The sequence below is a fragment of the Dipodomys ordii genome, unplaced genomic scaffold, assembly GCF_000151885.1.
Source record: "Dipodomys ordii isolate 6190 unplaced genomic scaffold, Dord_2.0 Scaffold17, whole genome shotgun sequence".
Lineage (NCBI taxonomy): Eukaryota > Metazoa > Chordata > Mammalia > Rodentia > Heteromyidae > Dipodomys > Dipodomys ordii.
The window spans coordinates 7,880,033-7,900,994 of NW_012267233.1; the positions used below are offsets into that span (position 1 = coordinate 7,880,033).

At 37.8% G+C, this 20,962-nt stretch overlaps 1 protein-coding gene across 1 annotated transcript in view; it reads left to right on the forward strand.

Annotated features, from left to right (window-relative positions):
- The window catches only part of Lrp12 (low density lipoprotein receptor-related protein 12), a 58,332-nt gene extending 37,836 nt beyond the window's left edge, over positions 1–20,496 (forward strand). The window contains exons 3-7 of the mRNA XM_013012592.1: positions 4,212–4,347; positions 10,592–10,794; positions 12,550–13,654; positions 15,280–15,412; positions 19,219–20,496. Of these exons, the coding sequence (XP_012868046.1) occupies positions 4,212–4,347; positions 10,592–10,794; positions 12,550–13,654; positions 15,280–15,412; positions 19,219–20,082 (2,441 nt within the window). The 3' untranslated portion in view covers positions 20,083–20,496. The remainder of the gene's footprint in view (positions 1–4,211; positions 4,348–10,591; positions 10,795–12,549; positions 13,655–15,279; positions 15,413–19,218) is intronic.
- Positions 20,497–20,962: the final 466 nt, after the last annotated feature.

The window sequence follows — 20,962 nt, forward strand, 5'->3', positions numbered from 1 at the left end:
GCTAGAAACGAACAGAGAGAGCTAGAATAGAACAGAGAGAGAGGTAAGAACAGAGAGAGAGCTAGAATAGAACCGAGAGAGAGTCTGGGCCTGGGCTAGGCCTTATCTAGGGTATGGGCAGAGAAAGGTGTGGCCACATCAAATTCAGATGTGACCTCAGCGGATGCAGATGTGACCTCTTCAGGTGTCCCAGTTGCCTAGGTAAGGCAGGTACTGGGTGGAGACTTTGCTGCGAGGAGGGTGGAGTCTGCTAGCCATCCAGGAGCGGACCTTACATTCCAGCCTCGTAATAATCATGAAGTAGGGCGAGGATTCTCTCTGGCTACTTCCTGCTGACAAGGGGCATCGACAATAGGGGTATAAGGCTGGAATTTGATCTCCTCCCAGAGAAGGCAGTGAGTAGCAGCTGTCCCTCGGTGGATTGAGTCCTTAGGTGAAGTCTGGAGAAGTCTCATGAGCATTGAGGGGCTGGAAAAAAAATACTAGACAGCAAATAAATGGCAAGAGGCAGGACTTGGGCTGAAAATGTTGGTAGAAATGTCCCTAGCTACTTCTGACATCTGGCAACTAGGTAGAGAAGTCAGGTGACAAAGGCAAGAATATAAATTCCTGTCCAGTTAATAGGTAGACAGGTATGGACACTAGATGGGCAGGCTTCTTACTTCTACTGACCTCCCGGCTCTGGTTAATTTTGAAAGGGCAGGCACAAAGTAGCTGATGTGACATCTCCTCTTTACTCCTCTCCATGTTCCCTTGTTCCCCAGACTGGCTGAGTCTAGGTGCTCCTTCCTGGGATGGCTTGTCCCAGTTGGTATTCAAGGAGGTTTGAACTCAAGGCCTGGGCACTGTCCCTGAGCACTTCTGCTCAAGGCTAGCACAACCACACTGAGTTATAGTACCACTTGCAGAGTTTAGCTGGGAGATGGAGTCTTAGGGATTTTTCAGCCCGGGCGGGCTTTGAACTGCAACCTTTGCCACAAAAGCCCTTTATTATTTCCAATTAAGGCAACAAGGAGATCAAGTAGAATAAGTAGAGCTTACCTGGTTCTTATCAAGAATTGACCAACAAATATTCTGAAATGACAAAACTCATTAGATGTGATGAGAATTTTACCACAGATAAGCCCAGTATTTTAGAACCATGTAGTCAGTAGAATACACAACACAAAACAAAAAAGGCAACACTCAAAACCTAAAATTTCGACAACGTTTAGGCATCTTTGCTAACAAAGCACATCAGATGGTTGGGCCTCAGTTACCAGGGCCTGTGAAAAGAGCAACTTGTTAGCAAGGCACCTTAGAATAGATGGATGGAGTAGTAAACTTAGTGGAAGGTTAAGGGTCAGATGGGGCCAAACCCTTAACCCACCACGTGGCCAAGATGGCGAATTTCTGAAAGAATGCAAAGAAAGCCTGAACAAATAGAAAAAGCCTACATTGGCTAGCCTTTGAGAGGGAACCTAGAGGGGGGTCCCTGGGACCCAGCCTGCGTCGCATTCTTCAAGGCACAAGCCAAAAAGTTGTAGAAAAAAGGGTAGAAAGTTGGACATGAATGGCAGAGAAAGAGCAAAGAGAGCCTGAAATTAAACAAACTTCTGACCATTTACCATTGCAGTAGCAAAAACTGTGTACTTCTGAGAATGGCATAAAATTAGGCTCTCTGGTCTCCCAGGGAGCGCAGGAGGCATTTCAAAGGGGTTTCACAGCTCAGGCTTGATTCGTAGCACCCCATTAAATGAGTAGAGTCAGTCTGGTGAGTGAAGGAGAGCTGACCAGGCAGAAGCGGTGTCCCGACTTCCCCCAGAGCCCTCTAGAGAGAAATGGCCAAGCCCCCCAAACCAAGCGTCCTCGGCTTCAGAGGTGTCCGGCCTTTCAGCTAAAGGCCGTAGGAGCTCTCTGGCGTGGCACCACGTCTGGACAGAGACTGAGCAACAGAGAGCCATAGAGAGTAGTTTCACTCACCAGAGTAGAGAAGTGGTGTGGACATGGATGTGAAGGCAGCAATGGTATCGATGCGCTGATTCAGCCGCAGACAGACTGGTTTGCAAAAGGCCGTCAGAACTGTGGGTATTCCTCAGAGCAAAAAGGGAAGAACAAAAAAAGAAAAAAGAGGAAAAAAACAGAGAAATCCAAGCTATCCTGACTTTAAGCATTTATCCTAGTCACGGCACCATTTATGTTAGGTTTTTAAAAAGAGGTAGCCGAGTAAGAACTGCACCAGCACGCACGTGGTATTCAGGTAAGGGGTAGGTTTATTCAGTAGACCTGCTGGGACCAGGCAAGGTTGGCACTCCACGTGGCTGGGAAAGGAAAGAGGAAAGAAAGGAAAGAGAGAGAAAAGAGCTAGAAAAGGGAGAGAGAGCAGAGGGCTAGAAATGAACAGAGAGAGCTAGAATAGAACAGAGAGAGAGGTAAGAACAGAGAGAGAGAGCTAGAATAGAACCGAGAGCTCTTCCAGCATTCTTAATCTGAGTTGAAAAGACTATATGATACCTGTTACCAAAAAGAAAAAAAACCTTTTTTTTCCAACTTATAATTGCAGTAAGGTTATTTGGCTATCTGCAAATTAGGTTACCTGGTTTTTAAACTCAGAGCAGAACTTAAAGAGCATGGTAGCTTAATCTGTATAGTGTGCCAGGTACTTTGTTTGATTCATTCACCCACTCAGCAACTTAATGGGTATGAGAATAAATTTACTAATAATATACCTCTTTCCTTGTGATTTCGAAGACAAGCAGTAACATAAATACTTTGAGTTCTCATGTGTTTTCTTTAAGTTCAGTATGTAATTTCTAAGAATTTCCCAGTATTTCTAATAACTCTAACATTCGTACCTAGTCTCCATACTTACCATTTATAGTTCCTAATTCTCTGCTACTTTAAAAATCAAGATGTTAACTTGTTGAGATTTTATTAAATAAGAGGTTGTGCTTTTTAAATTCTACTGAGGCATTGAGCTTTCCTCATTTATTTGTTTATTTTTTGTAGCTAAGTGACTTTATTTTTAATTGAGGGAAAATAAATGACCAGATCATGACCTGAATTCAAGATTGGTAAAATGGTTAACTATGTTACAATGAGACTTCAAGATAATACAAGAATTAATAATTCAGGAAAGTGTTGGCATTAGTTTTAACTTACTCTATAAGCTAAAAGATTTTCTTCTGTGATAATCAGATATATAATATATATTTTATTTATTTATTTATTTTGTCTGGGCTGGGCACTGTCCTTCAGCTCTTCAGTTCAAGACTAGCACTCTACCACTTGAGCCACGCGCCAATGGAGATAAGGACCTCATGAACTTTCCTGCCCTGGCTGGCTTTGAACCGTGATCCTTAGATCTCAGCCTCCTGAGTAGTTAGGATTTAAGGCATGAGCCACTGGTGCCCAGCCAAATAATATTTTAAGCATTATTTTATGAGTTTATTTTTCAATAGGTGGAATCATTTATAATTCTGTAATAGGTTTAAGAGTATTAATGGTATAAATTTCTACTTTGCAGGAATTTTGAATATTTTGCTGTCTTTATCCAATCATTCACTAACTTATTAACAGAATCTTCACTCTAGTATCTTACTGTACTGTGCTTATATATAAAGTGCTGTAAAAGCAACATGATGATTTTAAAGATTTGAATATGTCGTTCAGTAAATATTGAGCTTTAGGTAAATTAAAATAAGATAAATACAAATGAGCTAAAAAAAATATATGGATGAGCTGGGCATTGGTAATTCACGCCTATAATTCCAGCTACTCAAACAAAGATTCAGAGGATGAGGTTCAAAGCCAATCTAAGCAGAAAAATCTGGGAGATTCCATTTCTAGAGCAATGAGTGAAAAGCTGAGCTGGAGGTATGGCTCAAATGGTAGAGCACCAACCATGTTAGCACAGCACCCTGAGATCAAGCCCCAGTACTGAAAAAGAAAAACATGGATGATGCAGTTATCTAGCAATCCAGACATAAAAGATCCAATTTGAAACCTTCCTTGTCTGCCCAATGTATGTATGTTCTTAATTAGGGTGCAGTGCTTTCTCTAAAAGGGAATATCACATTGGAATGGTAGAAGCTTTCTAAGATTGGTAAACTGTACCTTATTGTATACAATTTAATGCCTAAGATGTTGGGTTCTTTTGGTAAATGGTGACTTACTTAATTCTGTGTTTTAAAGCATGATAATTTTCCAAGGTTTCTTTGGCTATCTTCCAGCTTGTGGAGAGACCCCCGAACAAATTCGAGCACCAAGTGGAATAATCACAAGTCCAGGCTGGCCTTCTGAATATCCTTCCAAAATCAACTGTAGCTGGCTCATTAGGGCAAACCCAGGGGAAATTATTACTATAAGGTAATTCTTTTGTATTACTATATTATACTTTATTACAAAACAAATTCAGTTTCCAAATTGGAACTCGTAAGGTATGGTGACTGAAAAAGATTTTTCAGAAATACAAATAAGTTGTGGCAGTGTCATCTTAAGAGTTAGAATAATACTCAAAACATGTGTTTCAAGTAATCTTGGGCAATGAGATAAATAAAATTTACTAATCCTCTTGAAGATCAAGCTTATGTCTCCTTAGGTGAGTCCTCTACAAAAAGAAGTTAAAACATGATTTGTGCATGTACATATATATGAAACTTTAAACAAGCTGAATGCTACATCTAGAAAAATCTTTTTTATGTTTTTGGTTTTTTTTTTCTTTTTGTAACTAAAACAGAAAACATTGTTAAGAATACAAAATGAGACTGAGCATGTAACCCAGTGGTAGAGTGCTAGTATATATAGGCTTCTGAGTTCAGAGGGAGGAAGAGAAGGAAGAAGAGGGAAGGAGAAAGGGAGGGAAGGATGAAAGGAAAGAGGGAAGGAAGACACTAAAACAAAAAAGCAAAATAAACATAATTTTAAGTTTCTGACAATATGATATAATAAGAAAAGTTACAATTAATTTTGGCCAGACACAGTGTTCCACACCAGTAATCCCAGCTGCTTGGCTGGAGGTAGAGGCAAGAGGGTGGCCAGCCCTGTCAAAGTCCAAAAACAGCCCTCAGAAAGAAACAAACAAACACCTTATCTGAAAAATAAAGTAAAAAGGATGAAGGTTCTCTTGTCTAGGGATTTCACAGTTCTAATTTAACAGCCTACCTTCTCATCTTTTTCCATCTTCCTTATTTATTATTTACTTTTTTCCTTTGTTTTACAGTGCTGAGGCTTAGTCAGCACGGGCACTCTGCTATGGTTCACAACTCCTGTTTTATATTTTTAAACTAATAAGAGAACCATTCTCTTGAGAAACATAACTGTCTCTGTTTTGCTTTTTCTGTGGGAATGGGCCATTGTTTCCCTCAGTCTGTCTCCTCCAAGCAGATTGATCAAGAAAGATAAACCAGTACAGTTACCTTGCTGCAATAGAATAGTACCATTAGCATTTGACAAATAGACCTATTTTTGTTACATATAATATGACAGAGTCTAAGTGTGCTAATGTAATATTACAAACTATACTAAATGTAGCTGTTGGGTATTTTAAAGTTCTAATAAAATAACAATTTTGCCAAATACGAGACTTCTAACACACAGTAACTAACATTTATAGAGATTTAAATCTTTTTTCTTTCTTTCTTTTTCTTTTTTGCTGGTCCTGGGGCTTGAACACAGGACTTAGGCATGTCTTTGAACTTCTTTTGCTAAGCGTTAGCACTCCACCACTTGAGCTATAGCTTCACTTTCAGCTTTTTTTGTTACTTGTTGGAGGTCAGAATCTCACAGACTTTCCTGTCTGGGCTCTTTCAAACTGTGATCCACAGATCTCAGTCTCTTGAAGTAGTGAGGATTACAGGCATGAACCACAAGCCCAGCAAGATTTTCATCTTTAAATCATTAAAGTTCAGTTTATCAGGTCACTATGAAAAACTTGGAAATTAATGCCAGCCCAGGAGACTTACATGGAGATACCATCTCGTTTTGATCATGTGTTGGAGCAAGATGCAGAAAAAATCAAGCGTATACTAACAAAGACAAAATTGGAGGTGAATTCTAGGTCTACAGGTAGATATCCTAAATTCCAGGAGTTAATAATTTGAGGTTTAAATAGGTAAAAAAAAAAGTATAGTTTATAGTAATAACCAAAACACTTTTAAATGATACATAGATATATGTAAAGAGATTTTTTACATGTGATTACTAATATAAAACCTTACATTAGTCAAATGAATCTTATTCCATAATCAAATGCAGCTCATTCCAACATGCAAATTAGTTAGTATTAGGAAATTTTACATTGATTTAACTATTACAAGTCAAAATAAAATGTATATGATTATCTAGAATAGATTAGATGCTTTAAAGTATTTCAGTAGAAAGAAAATGCACATTCATTCCTGAATATAAAATAATGATCTTTACTAAAATTAAATTAGAAACATGGTTTTAAAAAATTTGGATTAAGGAGGGAAACAATAATTACAGAGTATAAACAAGCAATACCAAGAGCTCTCTGTATAAAACTGGCTGAAGTTGGTAACGTAAAGGTAATTTTACTTGTATTCTTCCTGAAATTCCAGATTGAGTCTCAGTATCCAATTTGAGTCCAGCTATTTTGCTCAAGAAAGCAGAAAAAAAAATCCACAAACCACTACCTGAACCCTAACAAACATAAATGAATTTACTACCTACTGATTCCATGGAGAATCTGTAAACCACCATTTGGTGCTAAATCTTGAATGGAGACTGACTTTAGGAACAAGAAGGAGAGGGCTTAAAATGAGAAAAGGGTCTGGGAGAGAGAGAAAGGAAAAGGACCTAGGAAAAGCCCTCTATAAAATCCACTCACGGGGCTGGGAAGGTTGCTCAGTGGTAGAGCGCTTGCCTTGCATGCGTGAGGCTTGGGTTCGATTCCTCAGCACCACATAAGCAAAAAGAAAAAAGCTGGAAGTGGGACTGTGGCTCAAGTGGTAGAGTGCTAGCCTTGAGCTGAAGAGCTGAGGGACAGAGCCCAGGCCCAGAGTTCAGGCTCCACAACCAGACACCCCTCCCCCCCCAAAAAAAAATCCACTCACAACCAAAAATGTTAAGAAAAATGGCAAGTAAAATCAACCTGGAAGCCAGGAATGATGGTGTGCACTTATAATTCCAGGATTCAGGAGGCCGAAGCAGAAAGATCATGATTTCAAGCTTAGCCTAGGCTACATATCAAGGCCCTGCCTCAAAAAAACAAAAAACAAACAAAACTGGAATTTTATAAATTATTTCAAACATTCTAAAGATTTATGATGTCAGGAAGTCTTAACCTTTCATCTAATAAAATCTATAGATTCTTTTCCAGCATAATGTTATTTAATTCAAAACAGGTATGTGTAGTTATATTAAAATAGTTATTTATATATTTTTTAATTCTCACTTAATATATGCTTATTAACACATTGACATAGCACGTGACAGTTTAATAACTTCTGTAATGTAAAAGTAGCTTAAGTATGAGTACTGTGTTTTGATATTTATAAAACTAAGAGGTAATATGAAAATAATTGGTTTCTAATGGTGACATAATGGCACATATTATAAATATTACCATGGTTTGTTTTTTATACCATAACTGAAAGAAATAGAGGGTTTATTTTCACTAGAGGCTAGTGAAAGTAAAGTTATAAATTGTTTATGCATAATTTGCAAATTTGGAAAAATAGAAATACTGAATACTTCTACTTAACCCTTATTAGAAAATAAAAGTGTGTTTTAGGATTTGAACTAAAGATATAATATAGATGAAAGAAATAAGAATAACAATCTTGAGCTTCTTGTAGAGGAACAGAACCTTAAAAACATTGATGTAGCCAGGCATCTGTGCTCACTCCTGCAGTTCTAGATACTCACAAGACTGAGATTAGAGCATTATGCTTTGAAGGCAGGGTGGGTAGAAAAGTGAGTGTGATTCTATTTCCTACTAACCAACAAAAAGCTGGGCTGGAGCTATAACTCAAGTGTCAGAATACTAGCCAAGCAAGCAAACTAAGCAAGCAAAAGGCCCTGAGTTCAAACTTCAGTACTGGTAGGGGAAAAAAAATTCATACACACATACACAGAGAGAGAGAGAAAGAGACAAGAATGAAGGAAAATAAGAACACTGAAATAGAAATTCATAACCAAATATATTGAATCTTTAAAAAGCAGATTGAGTAGTCAATTTTATTGATTGGTTGGTTTGTATGATCTTACTATAGACTACTTTATAACAGTGCACCTAAAACAAAACTAACATAGAAAGTCTAAAAGGGGAAGACAGAAAAAGCTTTAGAGATGCTAATCAAGAGAATGATAATATAGGAAGAGTAACACCAGATAGAATAAATACAGCTTTAGGTATGAAATGGGATTATTCCCTAGAATGATTGATTAAAAAAATAGCAAATTTGGTGTCTCTAATAACATAGCTTAAAATACATGCAAAGCAAAATGCAGAGAATTACCAACAAATTTGACTAAGCCATAGTTATAGAAGAAGGTTTTTAAATATCCTATGCTTAAATACACAAGTATATGGGACTTTTTTTTAGTGATTATAAAATCACAAAAGAATTCTTCATGCATTTCAAACCTACAATGTTCACTTTTTTGTTTGCTCATTGTTGCTTGCTGCACAGTCAAAATAGAGTATCAAAGCCTATATGCTTGGAAATGTATTTCTCAGAAACTCATAATTCTTGCCTTAAAGAGGAAATCATAATGGGACTAATTTCTTTTTTTTTTTTTTGGGTCCAGTCGTGGGCCTGAACTCTGGGCCTGGACGCTGTCCTTCAGCTCTTCAGCTCAAGGCTAGCGCTCTACCACTTGAGCCACAGCGCCACTTCCGGCTTTTTTCTTTTTGCTTATGTGGTGCTGAGGAATCGAACCCAGGGCCTCATGCATGTAAGGCAAGCGCTCTACCACTGAGCCACCTTCCCAGCCCTGGACTAATTTCTATTTTAGGGAAATGATAACGGGGGATTGAACTCAAGGCCTTGCACTATATAGGCAGGTACTCTACCACTTGATCCATGCCTCCTAGTTCTTTTGCTTTTAGATTTGTGATCCTTCTATCTATGCTTCCTGAGTAGCTGGAAATACATGTGTACACTACCACAAATGGCCTTTAAATGTTTTTTTAAATAACCTTAGAAAAAGTTATTGTATATCAAAACTGTTGGGAGTGCATCAAAAGAATGCTTAGAATAGTTTACCAGCTTAATTAAGCATTTCTTACTTTAAAAATCAGTTAGATGGAAACTAGGTAAGCTCAACATTTAATTCAGTGGTTTAGAAAAGGAATTACAGAGTAAACCCTAAAATAGAAAAGGAAGGAGCCAGCAATGGTTTCTTGACACCTTAATTCTAGCTACTCAGGAGGATGAGATCCAGGAGATTTAGTTTAAAGCCAGCCTGGGAGGTAAATTTCTGAGATTTCTGTTTTCAAATAACCAGCAAAAAGTTAGGCTGGAGGAGACATGGCTGAATGCCAGCTGTGCAAGCAAGCCAAGCAAGTGCAAGGCCTCAAGTTTGAACTCTGGGGTGGGGGGGGGGGGGGAATCGGGTAAACAGTAAGATTGAATGGGTTTTTCACAAAAAAAAAAAGCTAGGCGCTGAATGAAAAAAATATACAATAAATGAAAACAATTGATTTTAAAAGTCATCAAAGATTATTCTAGTTTTATTTAGATCTTTTTGTGTAGTTTGATGGAATGGATCATGTATTAGGGTTCACTAGAAGGATAGAATTAATAACATATATAAATATAAATGTGTCTGTACATACCATGATAATTGTTAAAGTAGTTCTTTTAGACTGGCTTACATGATTGTTGTCTGGACATTTCCACAGTGGCTGTCTGCCAGATGCTAGAAAAAGGTTTGCTTTTGTCATAAGCAGTGGCTGATTTTGTTTATGTTCTTATTTATTATTTGCCTTTTTTTGTTCTTTATTTGCGCCCATATTTTGTGAACTACATGATAATGTTTATAAAGTGATTTGTATAAAAGCAATTCTCAGTCTCAGGCTTTTCAAACTCTTTCTTGTTTCATCATTTTTGTTACTTTGTTCCTATTTGCTTTATAAAAAGTATAAGCTGTAAATTTTCTCTTTAGTAAGCATATGAGCAAGTTTACTCTAAGACAAAACTGACTTTCTCTGCGTATGGTTCAGTTCAGGAGATGATAGACACACTGGTGTTTCTGTTTCAAACACAGACAGTTTAGGATGTTGCAAATTAGTGGGTTTTTTTAAATAGTCTCACTGAGGAAAAGGAAAAAGGTGTCAACTATCACCTAGTTTTGAGCATTCATTTGGAATATCATATCACCTTATGAAAAAGAAGTGCTATTCTGGAATTTGGAAAAGAACACAAATATTAAGAACATAAATGCAATATTATTATTTGTTAATGATGTGGCTATTATGATTTGTTAATGATGTGTTAATATGTTAATAATGATATCCCAAGAAAGGATATATCATTGTTACTATAAAGGTTTATAACAGTGTCCTGTGTTACATTGAATTATTAGGAAATTTTTTCCAAAAAATTTTAAGTAGCCTTTTCTAACTTTTCAAAATGTTTTGTAGTTTTCAGGATTTTGATATTCAAGGATCCAGAAGATGCAGTTTGGACTGGTTAACCATAGAAACGTACAAGAATATTGAAAGTTACAGAGCTTGTGGTTCCACAATTCCACCTCCATATATCTCTTCACAAGACCATGTTTGGATCAGGTTCCATTCAGATGACAGCATCTCTAGAAAAGGCTTCAGACTGGCATATTTTTCAGGTGTGTTTCTAAAAAGAAGATGCTATTGAACCAGGTTCTGTAGTATTAACTGTTCAGTCACTTCAGAGCTAATCTTCTGTGTCCATTTAACTGAGTAAACAAGGTAGCTGAGTTGAAGATTAGACACTGAAGTCAAGTACCTTAGAATTATACCTCCAAAAGGTGGTTTGTATAATCCTAATAAAATGATTAAGTTCATAAATTGAGGTTGGTTTTTTCCTAAAAGTCTTAAATGCATTTATTTAAAATGTAGACCTTTCTCCCAAGTGCTTACCCATATCCTAAAGTTACTTCAGAATATACTTTTGTATGTATTAATTACTATCAGTCTTTACATCTTCAAAGAAAAGACTTGACCAGTTTCACCTCCATAGTTTCAGAAGTTTTTTTTTTTGCTTTTCTGAAACTATTTCCAAAAAGTATAACCAGATCATACACATTCTTTTTTCTTAAAATTACAGTCTTTGTAATATTTACCTTCCAAAGCACATTTTCTATAATAAGTTTTAGGTGGAGAAGTAAGCATTGTTCCAGCATTGCCAGTTTGGGAACTGTGGGACTCTAGCGTCGTTTGGATGCCTTACCCTATGTTATTATAAGGATTGTTTAAGATGAATACTAAAACTGTTGGAATCTATAAGCACATCAGTACTTTTTTTTCTCCCTTGTGTTTTGATAAAAAATGATGTCTTTAACTTAACTTTCTGTGATACCTTGTGTTTATGTTTAAAATAGAAATTACAAAATTATAAATTACAACAATAGTTATGATTGCATAAAATATGAACAGTTTAATAATAATCTTAGCAAAAGTGAAGCCTAAAAGTTTGTAAAATGTGCCATGATGTATATAGCAAAGTATTAACTTGTTTATATATGAGGGGCAACAAGGAAGTAAAGAATATGAAAAGAAGTTTGTGAAGGTGTTTGTAGTGAGTTAATTTTTCTTCTGTTTTTGGTTTGTGCTGGTACCTTGAGCTCTCACTCAGCTTTCTTGCTCAGGACAGGCACTGTGCTACTTGAGCCACACCTCTAGCCCAGCATTTTGCCAGTTAGTTGGAGGAGTCTCAAGGACTTTTTTGCCCAGAGATCCTCCAGATCTCCTCCAGATCATCGGTAGGCTTACTGGCATGAGCCACTAGTGTCTAGCTGAATTTTTGTTCTTTAAGAATATTTATTTAGGTGGGCACTAGTGGCGCCCATGCTTATAAACATAGCTACTCAGGAGGCTGAGATCTGAGGATCTCAGTTCGGAGCTAGCCCTAGAAGGGAAGTCTGTGAAACTCTTGTCTCCAGTTAACTGCCAGAAGACACCAGAAGTAGCACTGTGCCTCGAAATGGAAGAGTACTAGTCTTGAGCAAAAAGAGCTCAGGAACAGCACACAGGCCCCAAGTTGAAGCCCCACAACCAACAACAACAAAAAGAATATTCATTTAACTATTGTGTTACTTAAAATTCTCAGTATATCCTACTTGACTTTGGTTCTGTACACCATTTTACTAAATGTTCCGTAAATGCTTCCAGCTATATGCAAAAACAGAATTGATCCATTCTCTCTTCAGATTGGGATGCAAAGAATTTAATAGAAAAAAATAATTGGCATTTAATTAATTAGTAATTAGTGCCAGTACTAATTTGTCACTAGAACTTAACCTATTTTGAACAGAACTTTTTAAAGCCTTAACAGTACCTACTTTATGTCTTCTGAAGAGTATGTTTTTCTTCTTCCTGCTCCTCTGGCCACATACTCACAGGGAAATCAGAAGAGCCAAACTGTGCTTGTGATCAGTTTCGTTGTGGTAATGGAAAGTGTATACCCGAAGCCTGGAAATGTAATAACATGGATGAATGTGGAGATAGTTCCGATGAAGAGATCTGTGCCAAAGAAGCCAGTCCTCCAACAGCCGCTTCTTTTCAGCCCTGCGCTTACAACCAGTTCCAGTGTCTGTCCCGTTTTACCAAAGTTTACACTTGTCTTCCTGAATCTTTAAAATGTGATGGCAACATTGACTGCCTTGACCTAGGAGATGAGATAGACTGTGATGTGCCAACTTGTGGGCAGTGGTTAAAGTATTTTTATGGTACTTTTAATTCTCCCAACTATCCAGACTTTTATCCTCCTGGAAGCAATTGTACCTGGTTAATAGACACAGGTGATCATCGCAAAGTCATTTTACGCTTCACTGACTTCAAACTTGATGGTACGGGTTATGGTGACTATGTGAAAATATATGATGGATTAGAGGAGAATCCACACAAGCTTTTACGTGTGTTGACAGCCTTTGATTCGCATGCTCCTCTTACAGTTGTTTCTTCTTCTGGACAGATAAGAGTACATTTTTGTGCTGATAAAGTCAATGCAGCAAGAGGTTTTAATGCTACCTACCAAGTAGATGGCTTCTGTTTGCCATGGGAAATACCCTGTGGAGGCAACTGGGGGTGTTACACTGAGCAGCAGCGGTGCGATGGGTACTGGCATTGCCCAAATGGAAGGGATGAAATCAATTGTACCATGTGCCAAAAGGAAGAATTTCCATGTTCCCGAAATGGTGTCTGTTATCCTCGTTCTGATCGCTGCAACTACCAAAACCATTGCCCAAATGGCTCTGATGAAAAAAACTGCTTTTTTTGCCAGCCAGGAAATTTTCATTGTAAAAATAATCGCTGTGTGTTTGAAAGTTGGGTGTGTGATTCTCAAGATGACTGTGGTGATGGCAGCGATGAGGAGAATTGCCCAGTTATTGTGCCTACCAGAGTCATAACGGCAGCCGTCATCGGAAGCCTTATCTGTGGCCTGCTGCTCGTCATTGCATTGGGATGTACTTGTAAGCTTTACTCCCTGAGAATGTTTGAACGAAGGTCAGTATCCAGGTAAAACTAGTGTGATTATGCTGTCTGCAACAGAAACACGGCCCGTATGTTTGCCACAAGTCCTTCCATGTTATTGCCAAAATATTTTTGTTTTATGTTAGTTTAGAAATGTATCTATTGTTTAACAACTTACAATGTTAGTATGAAAAGCCTAAGACTCAAGGCTAACCCATTCCAACTATGAAATGCTTAGATTTATGAGAAAAGCCCATCATTGTTACCATCTCTTCTTTTCAGATGAACATGTTTGGTAGATCTTTTGTATGCTACAACTCTCAGTTCTAATTTTTTAACTTGTATTTTACAAGTGTTATTTGTGGAAAGCACTCTTGAATTGAAAGAAAAATGAATAAGGCACAATCTCACAAGCAGTTTACAGTTAGGAAGAAGGAATTGGTATATGGAATAATATTACAAACTGCAAGTCCTAAAAGAGCTGTAAAACAGAGTGGTAATCTGACAGAAGGGTACGGAAGGGTTTACTTGGAGGGATGCCATTTGAAATGTGTGAGTAGACTATAAGTAGAGAAAAGGCATTGGAGTTAAAAACCTAAGAGACTGTAGAAATGGGAATGCCCTGCATTGCTTGGAGATGAGTATATAGTTCATTTGGTCTGGAGCCTAAGACACACATGAAAGACTAATAGGTGATGAGATTGGCTACAACTCCAGCATCCTATTATACAGTTTCATAAAAGCTGTGCCTCAGAGTTCTCAGTTCAGTAAGACAATTAACTATTAAAAGGATAACCTCTTTAGGGAAAGTAGTTTTCAGTGTAGGGCAGAGGAAATTGGACCTGGGAGAAGTTAATCTTACAGAAGGCCCCCAAACGGCTATTGTGGAAACAATGACTTCTAGTCTAATGGAGTCACAAATAGTAGGTTTAACAAAGGACATACCAGACAACTAGGCTTAAAAACAGACAGAAAGCACAGCATCATGATAGTTATAGCATCTTTTCTTTGAACAGTGGAATGGCAAGGCACTTTGTTGCCACACCTAAACTAAAGAGCAGCATGGGGCTGGGAATGTGGCTTAGTGGTGGAGTGCGTGCCTAGCATGCATGAAGCCCTGGGTTTGATTCCTCAATACCACATACACAAAAAAAGCCAGAAGTGGCACTGTGGCTCAACTGGTAGAGTGCTAGCCTTGAGCAAAAGAAGCTCAGGGACAGAGCCCAGGCCCTGACTGGTTTAAAAAAAAAAAAGCAGGATGAAGGCCCTGTGTAGATAGACTGTCCACAGAGTTAAGTTTGGTTGAATGACTTCAGCTTTAAATATAATCAGATACAAGCCAGGCACCAGTGGTTCATGCCTATAATCCTAGCTACTCAGGAGGCTGAGATCTGAGGATTACAGTTCAAAGCCAGCCAGGCAGGAAAGTCTGTCAGACTTATCTCCAGTAAACTACCAGAAAACCTGAAATGGCACTGTGGCTCAAGTGGTAGATCACTAGCCTTGAGCTGAAGAGCTGAGGGACAGCGCCCAGGCCGAGTTCAAGCCCCATGATCAACCAAGAAAGAAGAAAAGAAAGATATACAAAGATTCAGATGTTTTTAACTAGTAGAAAGTACTTGCCTTTTTTAACCCTTTTCTATCCTCTGTTCTTAAAGATCATTTGAAACCCAGTTGTCAAGAGTGGAAGCAGAATTGTTACGAAGAGAAGCCCCTCCTTCGTATGGGCAGTTGATTGCTCAGGGTTTAATTCCACCAGTGGAAGATTTTCCTGTCTGTTCCCCTAATCAGGTATATTGCAATTTCTGATTTTTATTGTCTCATAAAACACAATTTATACCTGAATGTGTGGTGAACAAGGACCCTTGATTGGTAGAAATTTGCAATCAAGTTAAGGACTAAATGTATGGAGAATTTAAAATTATAATTTTTCTTATATTTTAACACAAAATCAAAAGACTTTTTTATTCTTCTGATTTGGTTTGATTCTTAAGCATTTTATTGTTAGAGTAATTTAATACACTAAAATTCATAAGTAACTGGCAAATTATTTTCAACTTGAAACATTCAAAGATGAGAAAGAATACTAAAGTTAATATACTAATGATGTCACATGTCAGACTATCCAGTTAGAAGTAAAAGTAACTGAACTAAGTTAAAATCTCTCTTGCAGGGTCTGGGAAGGTGGCTCGGTGGTAGAGAGCTTGCCTGGAATGCATGAGGCCCTGGGTTCAATTCCTCAGCACCACATAAGCAAAAAGTAAAAAGCCGGAAGTGGCGTTGTGGCTCAAGTGGTAGAGTGCTAGCCTTGAGCTGAAGAGCTGAGGGACAGCGCTCAGGCCCCACGACCGGACCCCCCAAAAAAAAGAATTCTTTAAGATTTAAGAATATGTCTCTGGGTTCATATCAGGCACAGAAGTTTGTGTGTGTGTGTGTGTGTGTGTGTGTGTGTACATACATATATATTTAAATTGTAAACTTACCCAGAAACATTTATAAAAATAGTCCTCAGTATTAGAATTAAGAACTCAGTGAGGTAATTTCAAAATAAGCACAATTTCACTTTTGATAGATGAGATTGTTTACTATTATGGTCTTTATCCTTATAGGAAATAGTTGTTGAAAATTTGTAGCTTTTGAACCTTTCTCTAAACGTTCCTTGTAATTTAGAATTCCCACTGTTTGAAAGTGTGTGTGCAAAATAGAATAGGAAAAAAATCTAAAGTGTGGCTTCTTTATATATATCTTCTCTGCCATGAGGTGGGGTGGTTTTCTTTGTAAGTGGAAATCCAGACCAAGGTTAATTCCACTTACTCATTCACTACTGCACCCCTGAACACTTACCAGAAGGCACACAGTAACCCCAAGACTTCCCTCACTCCCAGTACCAACTGCAAGTTTAGAGCTTCCCCCAACGACCCTCAGGGTTTCATTTTCAGTAGGAGCACTCAGATAAGTCACTGGGGACTGTTTACTTCTTGCTTCCATGTATTACTAGATTCAGATTAAAACTGAAATTCGGAAGGATGCTGAACACATAACTTCTAGCTGCCATTTTACCAGAAACTGGAGAGCAGTGTCGCACGTGTGACAGATAGTGTACAAGCAGTATTACCAACTTGACACTAACCTAAGCCCCCTCCCCCCCCATCCGGAGCTTTTATCAAGATCATAATTAATGCCTAAGTGGCTCATCTCAGTCTCTAGACCCTCCTAAGGTTGACATCACCTGACTAAAGCCACCACCACACTAAGTCAGGTTGTTGCTATCTAGCTAGCACAAGGCCTCCAGGCAGACATTTCTGTCAGGCATGACATTCCAGAGGTTTAGAGGTCATATCCCAGAAGCTCAGGTCAAAGGCTTTGAGTAAGATTAAATTCTTCAACTAAGGTAAAAAGCCCATTCTCCAAGGTTTTAATTTACCCTTCTGTGAGAGCATTCTACTTCAACTACACTTTTAAAGTGTGTTCGTGAATACTAAGCTTAATTTTATTTAATGAGATTAAATTCAGTTTTAAAATTTTTGGTAATAAATTATCAAAATTCCATAGCAGTTTTGGGGAAAAAAATTATTATCTCATTTAAAATAAATGCTTTTCAGCATAGCAGTAGCTCCACGGGAAGAATGCTTGCCTAGCAAGCACAGGTTCTGAGTTGAGACCCCAAAACCACCAAGGAAAAGGAAGAAAGGCCTTCGGAGAACATGCTGTTTTATAATCTGAAGTGTAGAAAATTGTTTCTAAGACTTCTCCCTACAGGGTGCTATTCACCTGGACTGTGACAGACTCGAGTGTTAAAAGTAGTATTAATATATACTGGAGACATTATTAATTTAGCTGGGTGGGAGCCACAGAATGGTACTTGAAGAACCTTCTATTCACTGCAGCATTTCACAACCTGTTGCTCACACAAAGCCAGACATCTTGAATGCTAAACACTGATCACTGCTGGAGGAGTTCATGCTGATGGGAGCCACTTCTTTTTTTCATTATGTATCTCTTGCTGCAGGTCTATGTGTACTGACACCCACATTTCCTGTTGACAATCTGTACTTCAGTAAAACTAAACTATGACATTTTCCTATCCTAGTAGCTTCGTGGCCTTCCTTGGATGACATTCCTAGCACTATGGAAAGACCCATGTGGAAACCACACAATCTCCATACCAGTCACAATGACCGATGGAGAACATGGCTATCCTACCTTCCTTAGACACTTCTCTTCTTTTTTCTGTGAGGGGAAAGACAAGAGTTTGTGGGAAGGCTTTTCATTTGAAGGAGAGAAGATCAATACACCTTATTTTAAATGATCATTTATGCCAGGTTCAAAGTTTGAATACTTTGTTTTATAACCACTAGGTGGAGCTTAAAGACTATATTCCGTGCATTTTGTAAAAATATTTTTATCCATGTAGAGAAAATACATTTTTCTTTTAGTTGGGCTAGGCATTTTCATATGTACTGATTAAAAATCAATTTTTATTCACCACAGAATTAAAAGCTCAAAGTAGGAGAAATATTTGAGCTAGTGATAAAGACACACTATGATGGGAGAAAAAAAGTCACCACTAAAAAAAAAAAAAAGCAAAGAAACCAGTATGATTTATGCCCAACACAAACTGTAGAAAACAAAATAATCCTTAAAAATTAAGACAGAATCTAAATGCCTATAATAACCTTGGTGTTGCCTCAGTATCTATTAATTCAACAAATCCTTGAAAACCAAGTCTGAAATATAGTTCTTACATATTTGTGCTAGGTCAGCCTTATAAATCAAGTATAACTTGTTTGTATTTTTTTTAAAAACCAAACATTAAAAGAAGCCTTGTTTTCACACTAGCCTCTTAGCAAAATCATATGAAAGATGTTTGCCTTTCTTCCTAGTTGTAGAAGTACCAAGTTATTTTATGCCCTACCTTTGTTACACTGTACTTTAGAATTGGATAATTATAGTTTTGAAACAGTAACTTTTTATATTTGACACTAAGAATCATTGTTAAGTTGAATGTTTAAAATGAAGTATCAAGAAAATCTTCCAGGGGCAGGACATGGTCCACACCCACACCTGTAATCTTAGCTACTCAGGAAACAAAGATCAGAAGGATTTTGTTCAAGAACAGCCTAGACAAAAAGTTAATGAAACTCTTCCTCCCCTGACCCCATTTCCACAAATAAGCTAGGTATGGTGGTGTATAACTGTAATCTAACACAGGAAGTGTAAGTAGATGGGTCTCAGGCCAAGATGAAAACAAGACTATCTCCAAAATGGATAACTAAAGTAAAAAGGGCTAAGGACATGGCTCAAGGGATACAGCCTAACAAGTTCAAGGCCATGAGTTTAGATCTCAGTACTAGAGTGTGAGTGAGAGAGAGGAAAGAGCTAGATGGAGAGAGAAGTAAGAGAGGAAGGAGTTGAGAGATCTCAAACAGAGAGACATGATTCGTTATAGATTAGATTCTACAGGATAGAGGCCAGAGAAGTTAATCCATCCTAATAACAATGAGTAGAAGAAGTTTTAGCCACAACATATTCTTAATACAAGAATGTTACCCATCTCAATTCTTTGTGTTACTTAAGATTTTTTCTTATTTTCCTAGGCTTCTGTTTTGGAAAACCTAAGGCTAGCTGTACGATCTCAGCTTGGATTTACTTCAATCAGGCTTCCTATGGCAGGCAGATCGAGCAACATCTGGAATCGTATTTTTAATTTTGCAAGATCACGTCATTCAGGGTCATTGGCTTTGGTCTCAGCAGATGGAGATGAGGTTGTCCCTAGTCAGAATACCAGCAGAGAACCTGAAAGAAATGCTCACAGAAGTTTGTTTTCCGTGGAGTCTGATGACACAGACACAGAAGGTGAGAGAAGAGATACAGCTGGAGCTGCTGGTGGGATTGCAGCACCTTTGCCCCAAAAAGTCCCTCCCACAACAGCAGTCGAGGCTGTCGTGGGAGCAGGTGGAAGTTCCTCAACTCAAAGCACCCGAGGCAGTCACCCAGATAATGGAAGAGAAGTGACCAGTGTGGAACCCCCAAGTGTGAGTCCAGCTCGGCACCAGCTTTCCAGTGCTTTCAGTCGTATGACTCAGGGACTACGTTGGGTACGTTTTACATTAGGTCGATCAAATTCCGCAAGTCAGAACCAGAGTCCTTTGAGACAACTTGATAATGGGGTAAACGGAAGAGAAGATGATGATGATGTCGAAATGCTTATTCCGATTTCTGATGGAGCTTCAGACACTGATGTTAATGACTGCTCCAGACCTCTTCTTGATCTTGCCTCCGATCAAGGACAAGGCTTTAGGCAACCACACAGTGCAACAAACCTTGGAGTAAGGCCAAGCAATCGCGATGGCCCCTGTGAGCGCTGTGGAATCGTCCATACTGCCCAGATACCAGACACTTGCTTAGAAGCAGCACTGAAAAATGAAACGAGTGATGATGAGGCTTTGTTACTTTGTTAGTCCTAATCACATAAGGGAGATTGTATACAAGTTGGAGCAATATCCATTCATTGTTTTGTAATGTTACAATTAAACTAGTTTTAGTTTACAAAAAAAAAAGATGCAGGATGATTTTTTATTATATGTTAGCCTGCATAGTTAAACAACTTGTAACTCTATGAACTTAGAGTTTACTCTTTTAGCAGCTAAAACTACATTATGTGTTCATATTGTTCAGTAATGTTCTTCCATTTGTTTTTAATTGTTTTCATCCTGGTACTGTAGTTCACAGTAGAAATACAGCTGCTTAAACTCAGTTGACTGTCATTTTATCCGTCCTATGTTAAAAAAGATTTGTCTTCAAATTGAGTCTTTTATGCTTTTGCCAATACACAAATTATTACACTAGATGTTAAGATTGTTGATGTACAAAAAGAAAACATACTCACCTTGTTTGCATACATTTGTCTATTATTGAATTTCATTATAATATGCATTTATCAAAGGGAAAAAAATTTCCTCAAAATTTTTTTCTTATGTTGAACATAGTGATATGAAATTTAGGTAGAGTTAGATAAATTAATGGCAAAAACAAACCTTTTATAGATTTTCTAATATTGACTTTAATACTCAAATATGGTACAAACCAAATGGTAAAATCCCATTTCATATTTCTGTTTTCATCTCTATTTTGGGACAGAATTAAATGGATGAAGATATTCTACTATGCATTAAATCTTGAACTTTATAAACTGTGTACAAAAATGGTACATGCTAAGTTCCAGCTGGTCTTGTCTTTCCCTAGTCTAGGGGTTCTATTGTATTGGCCCTCGGGATTTGCACTAAAATCGTAACAAGGTCTCAGATGAGTTTAGTGCATAAGCACTATCACTTTAAATAG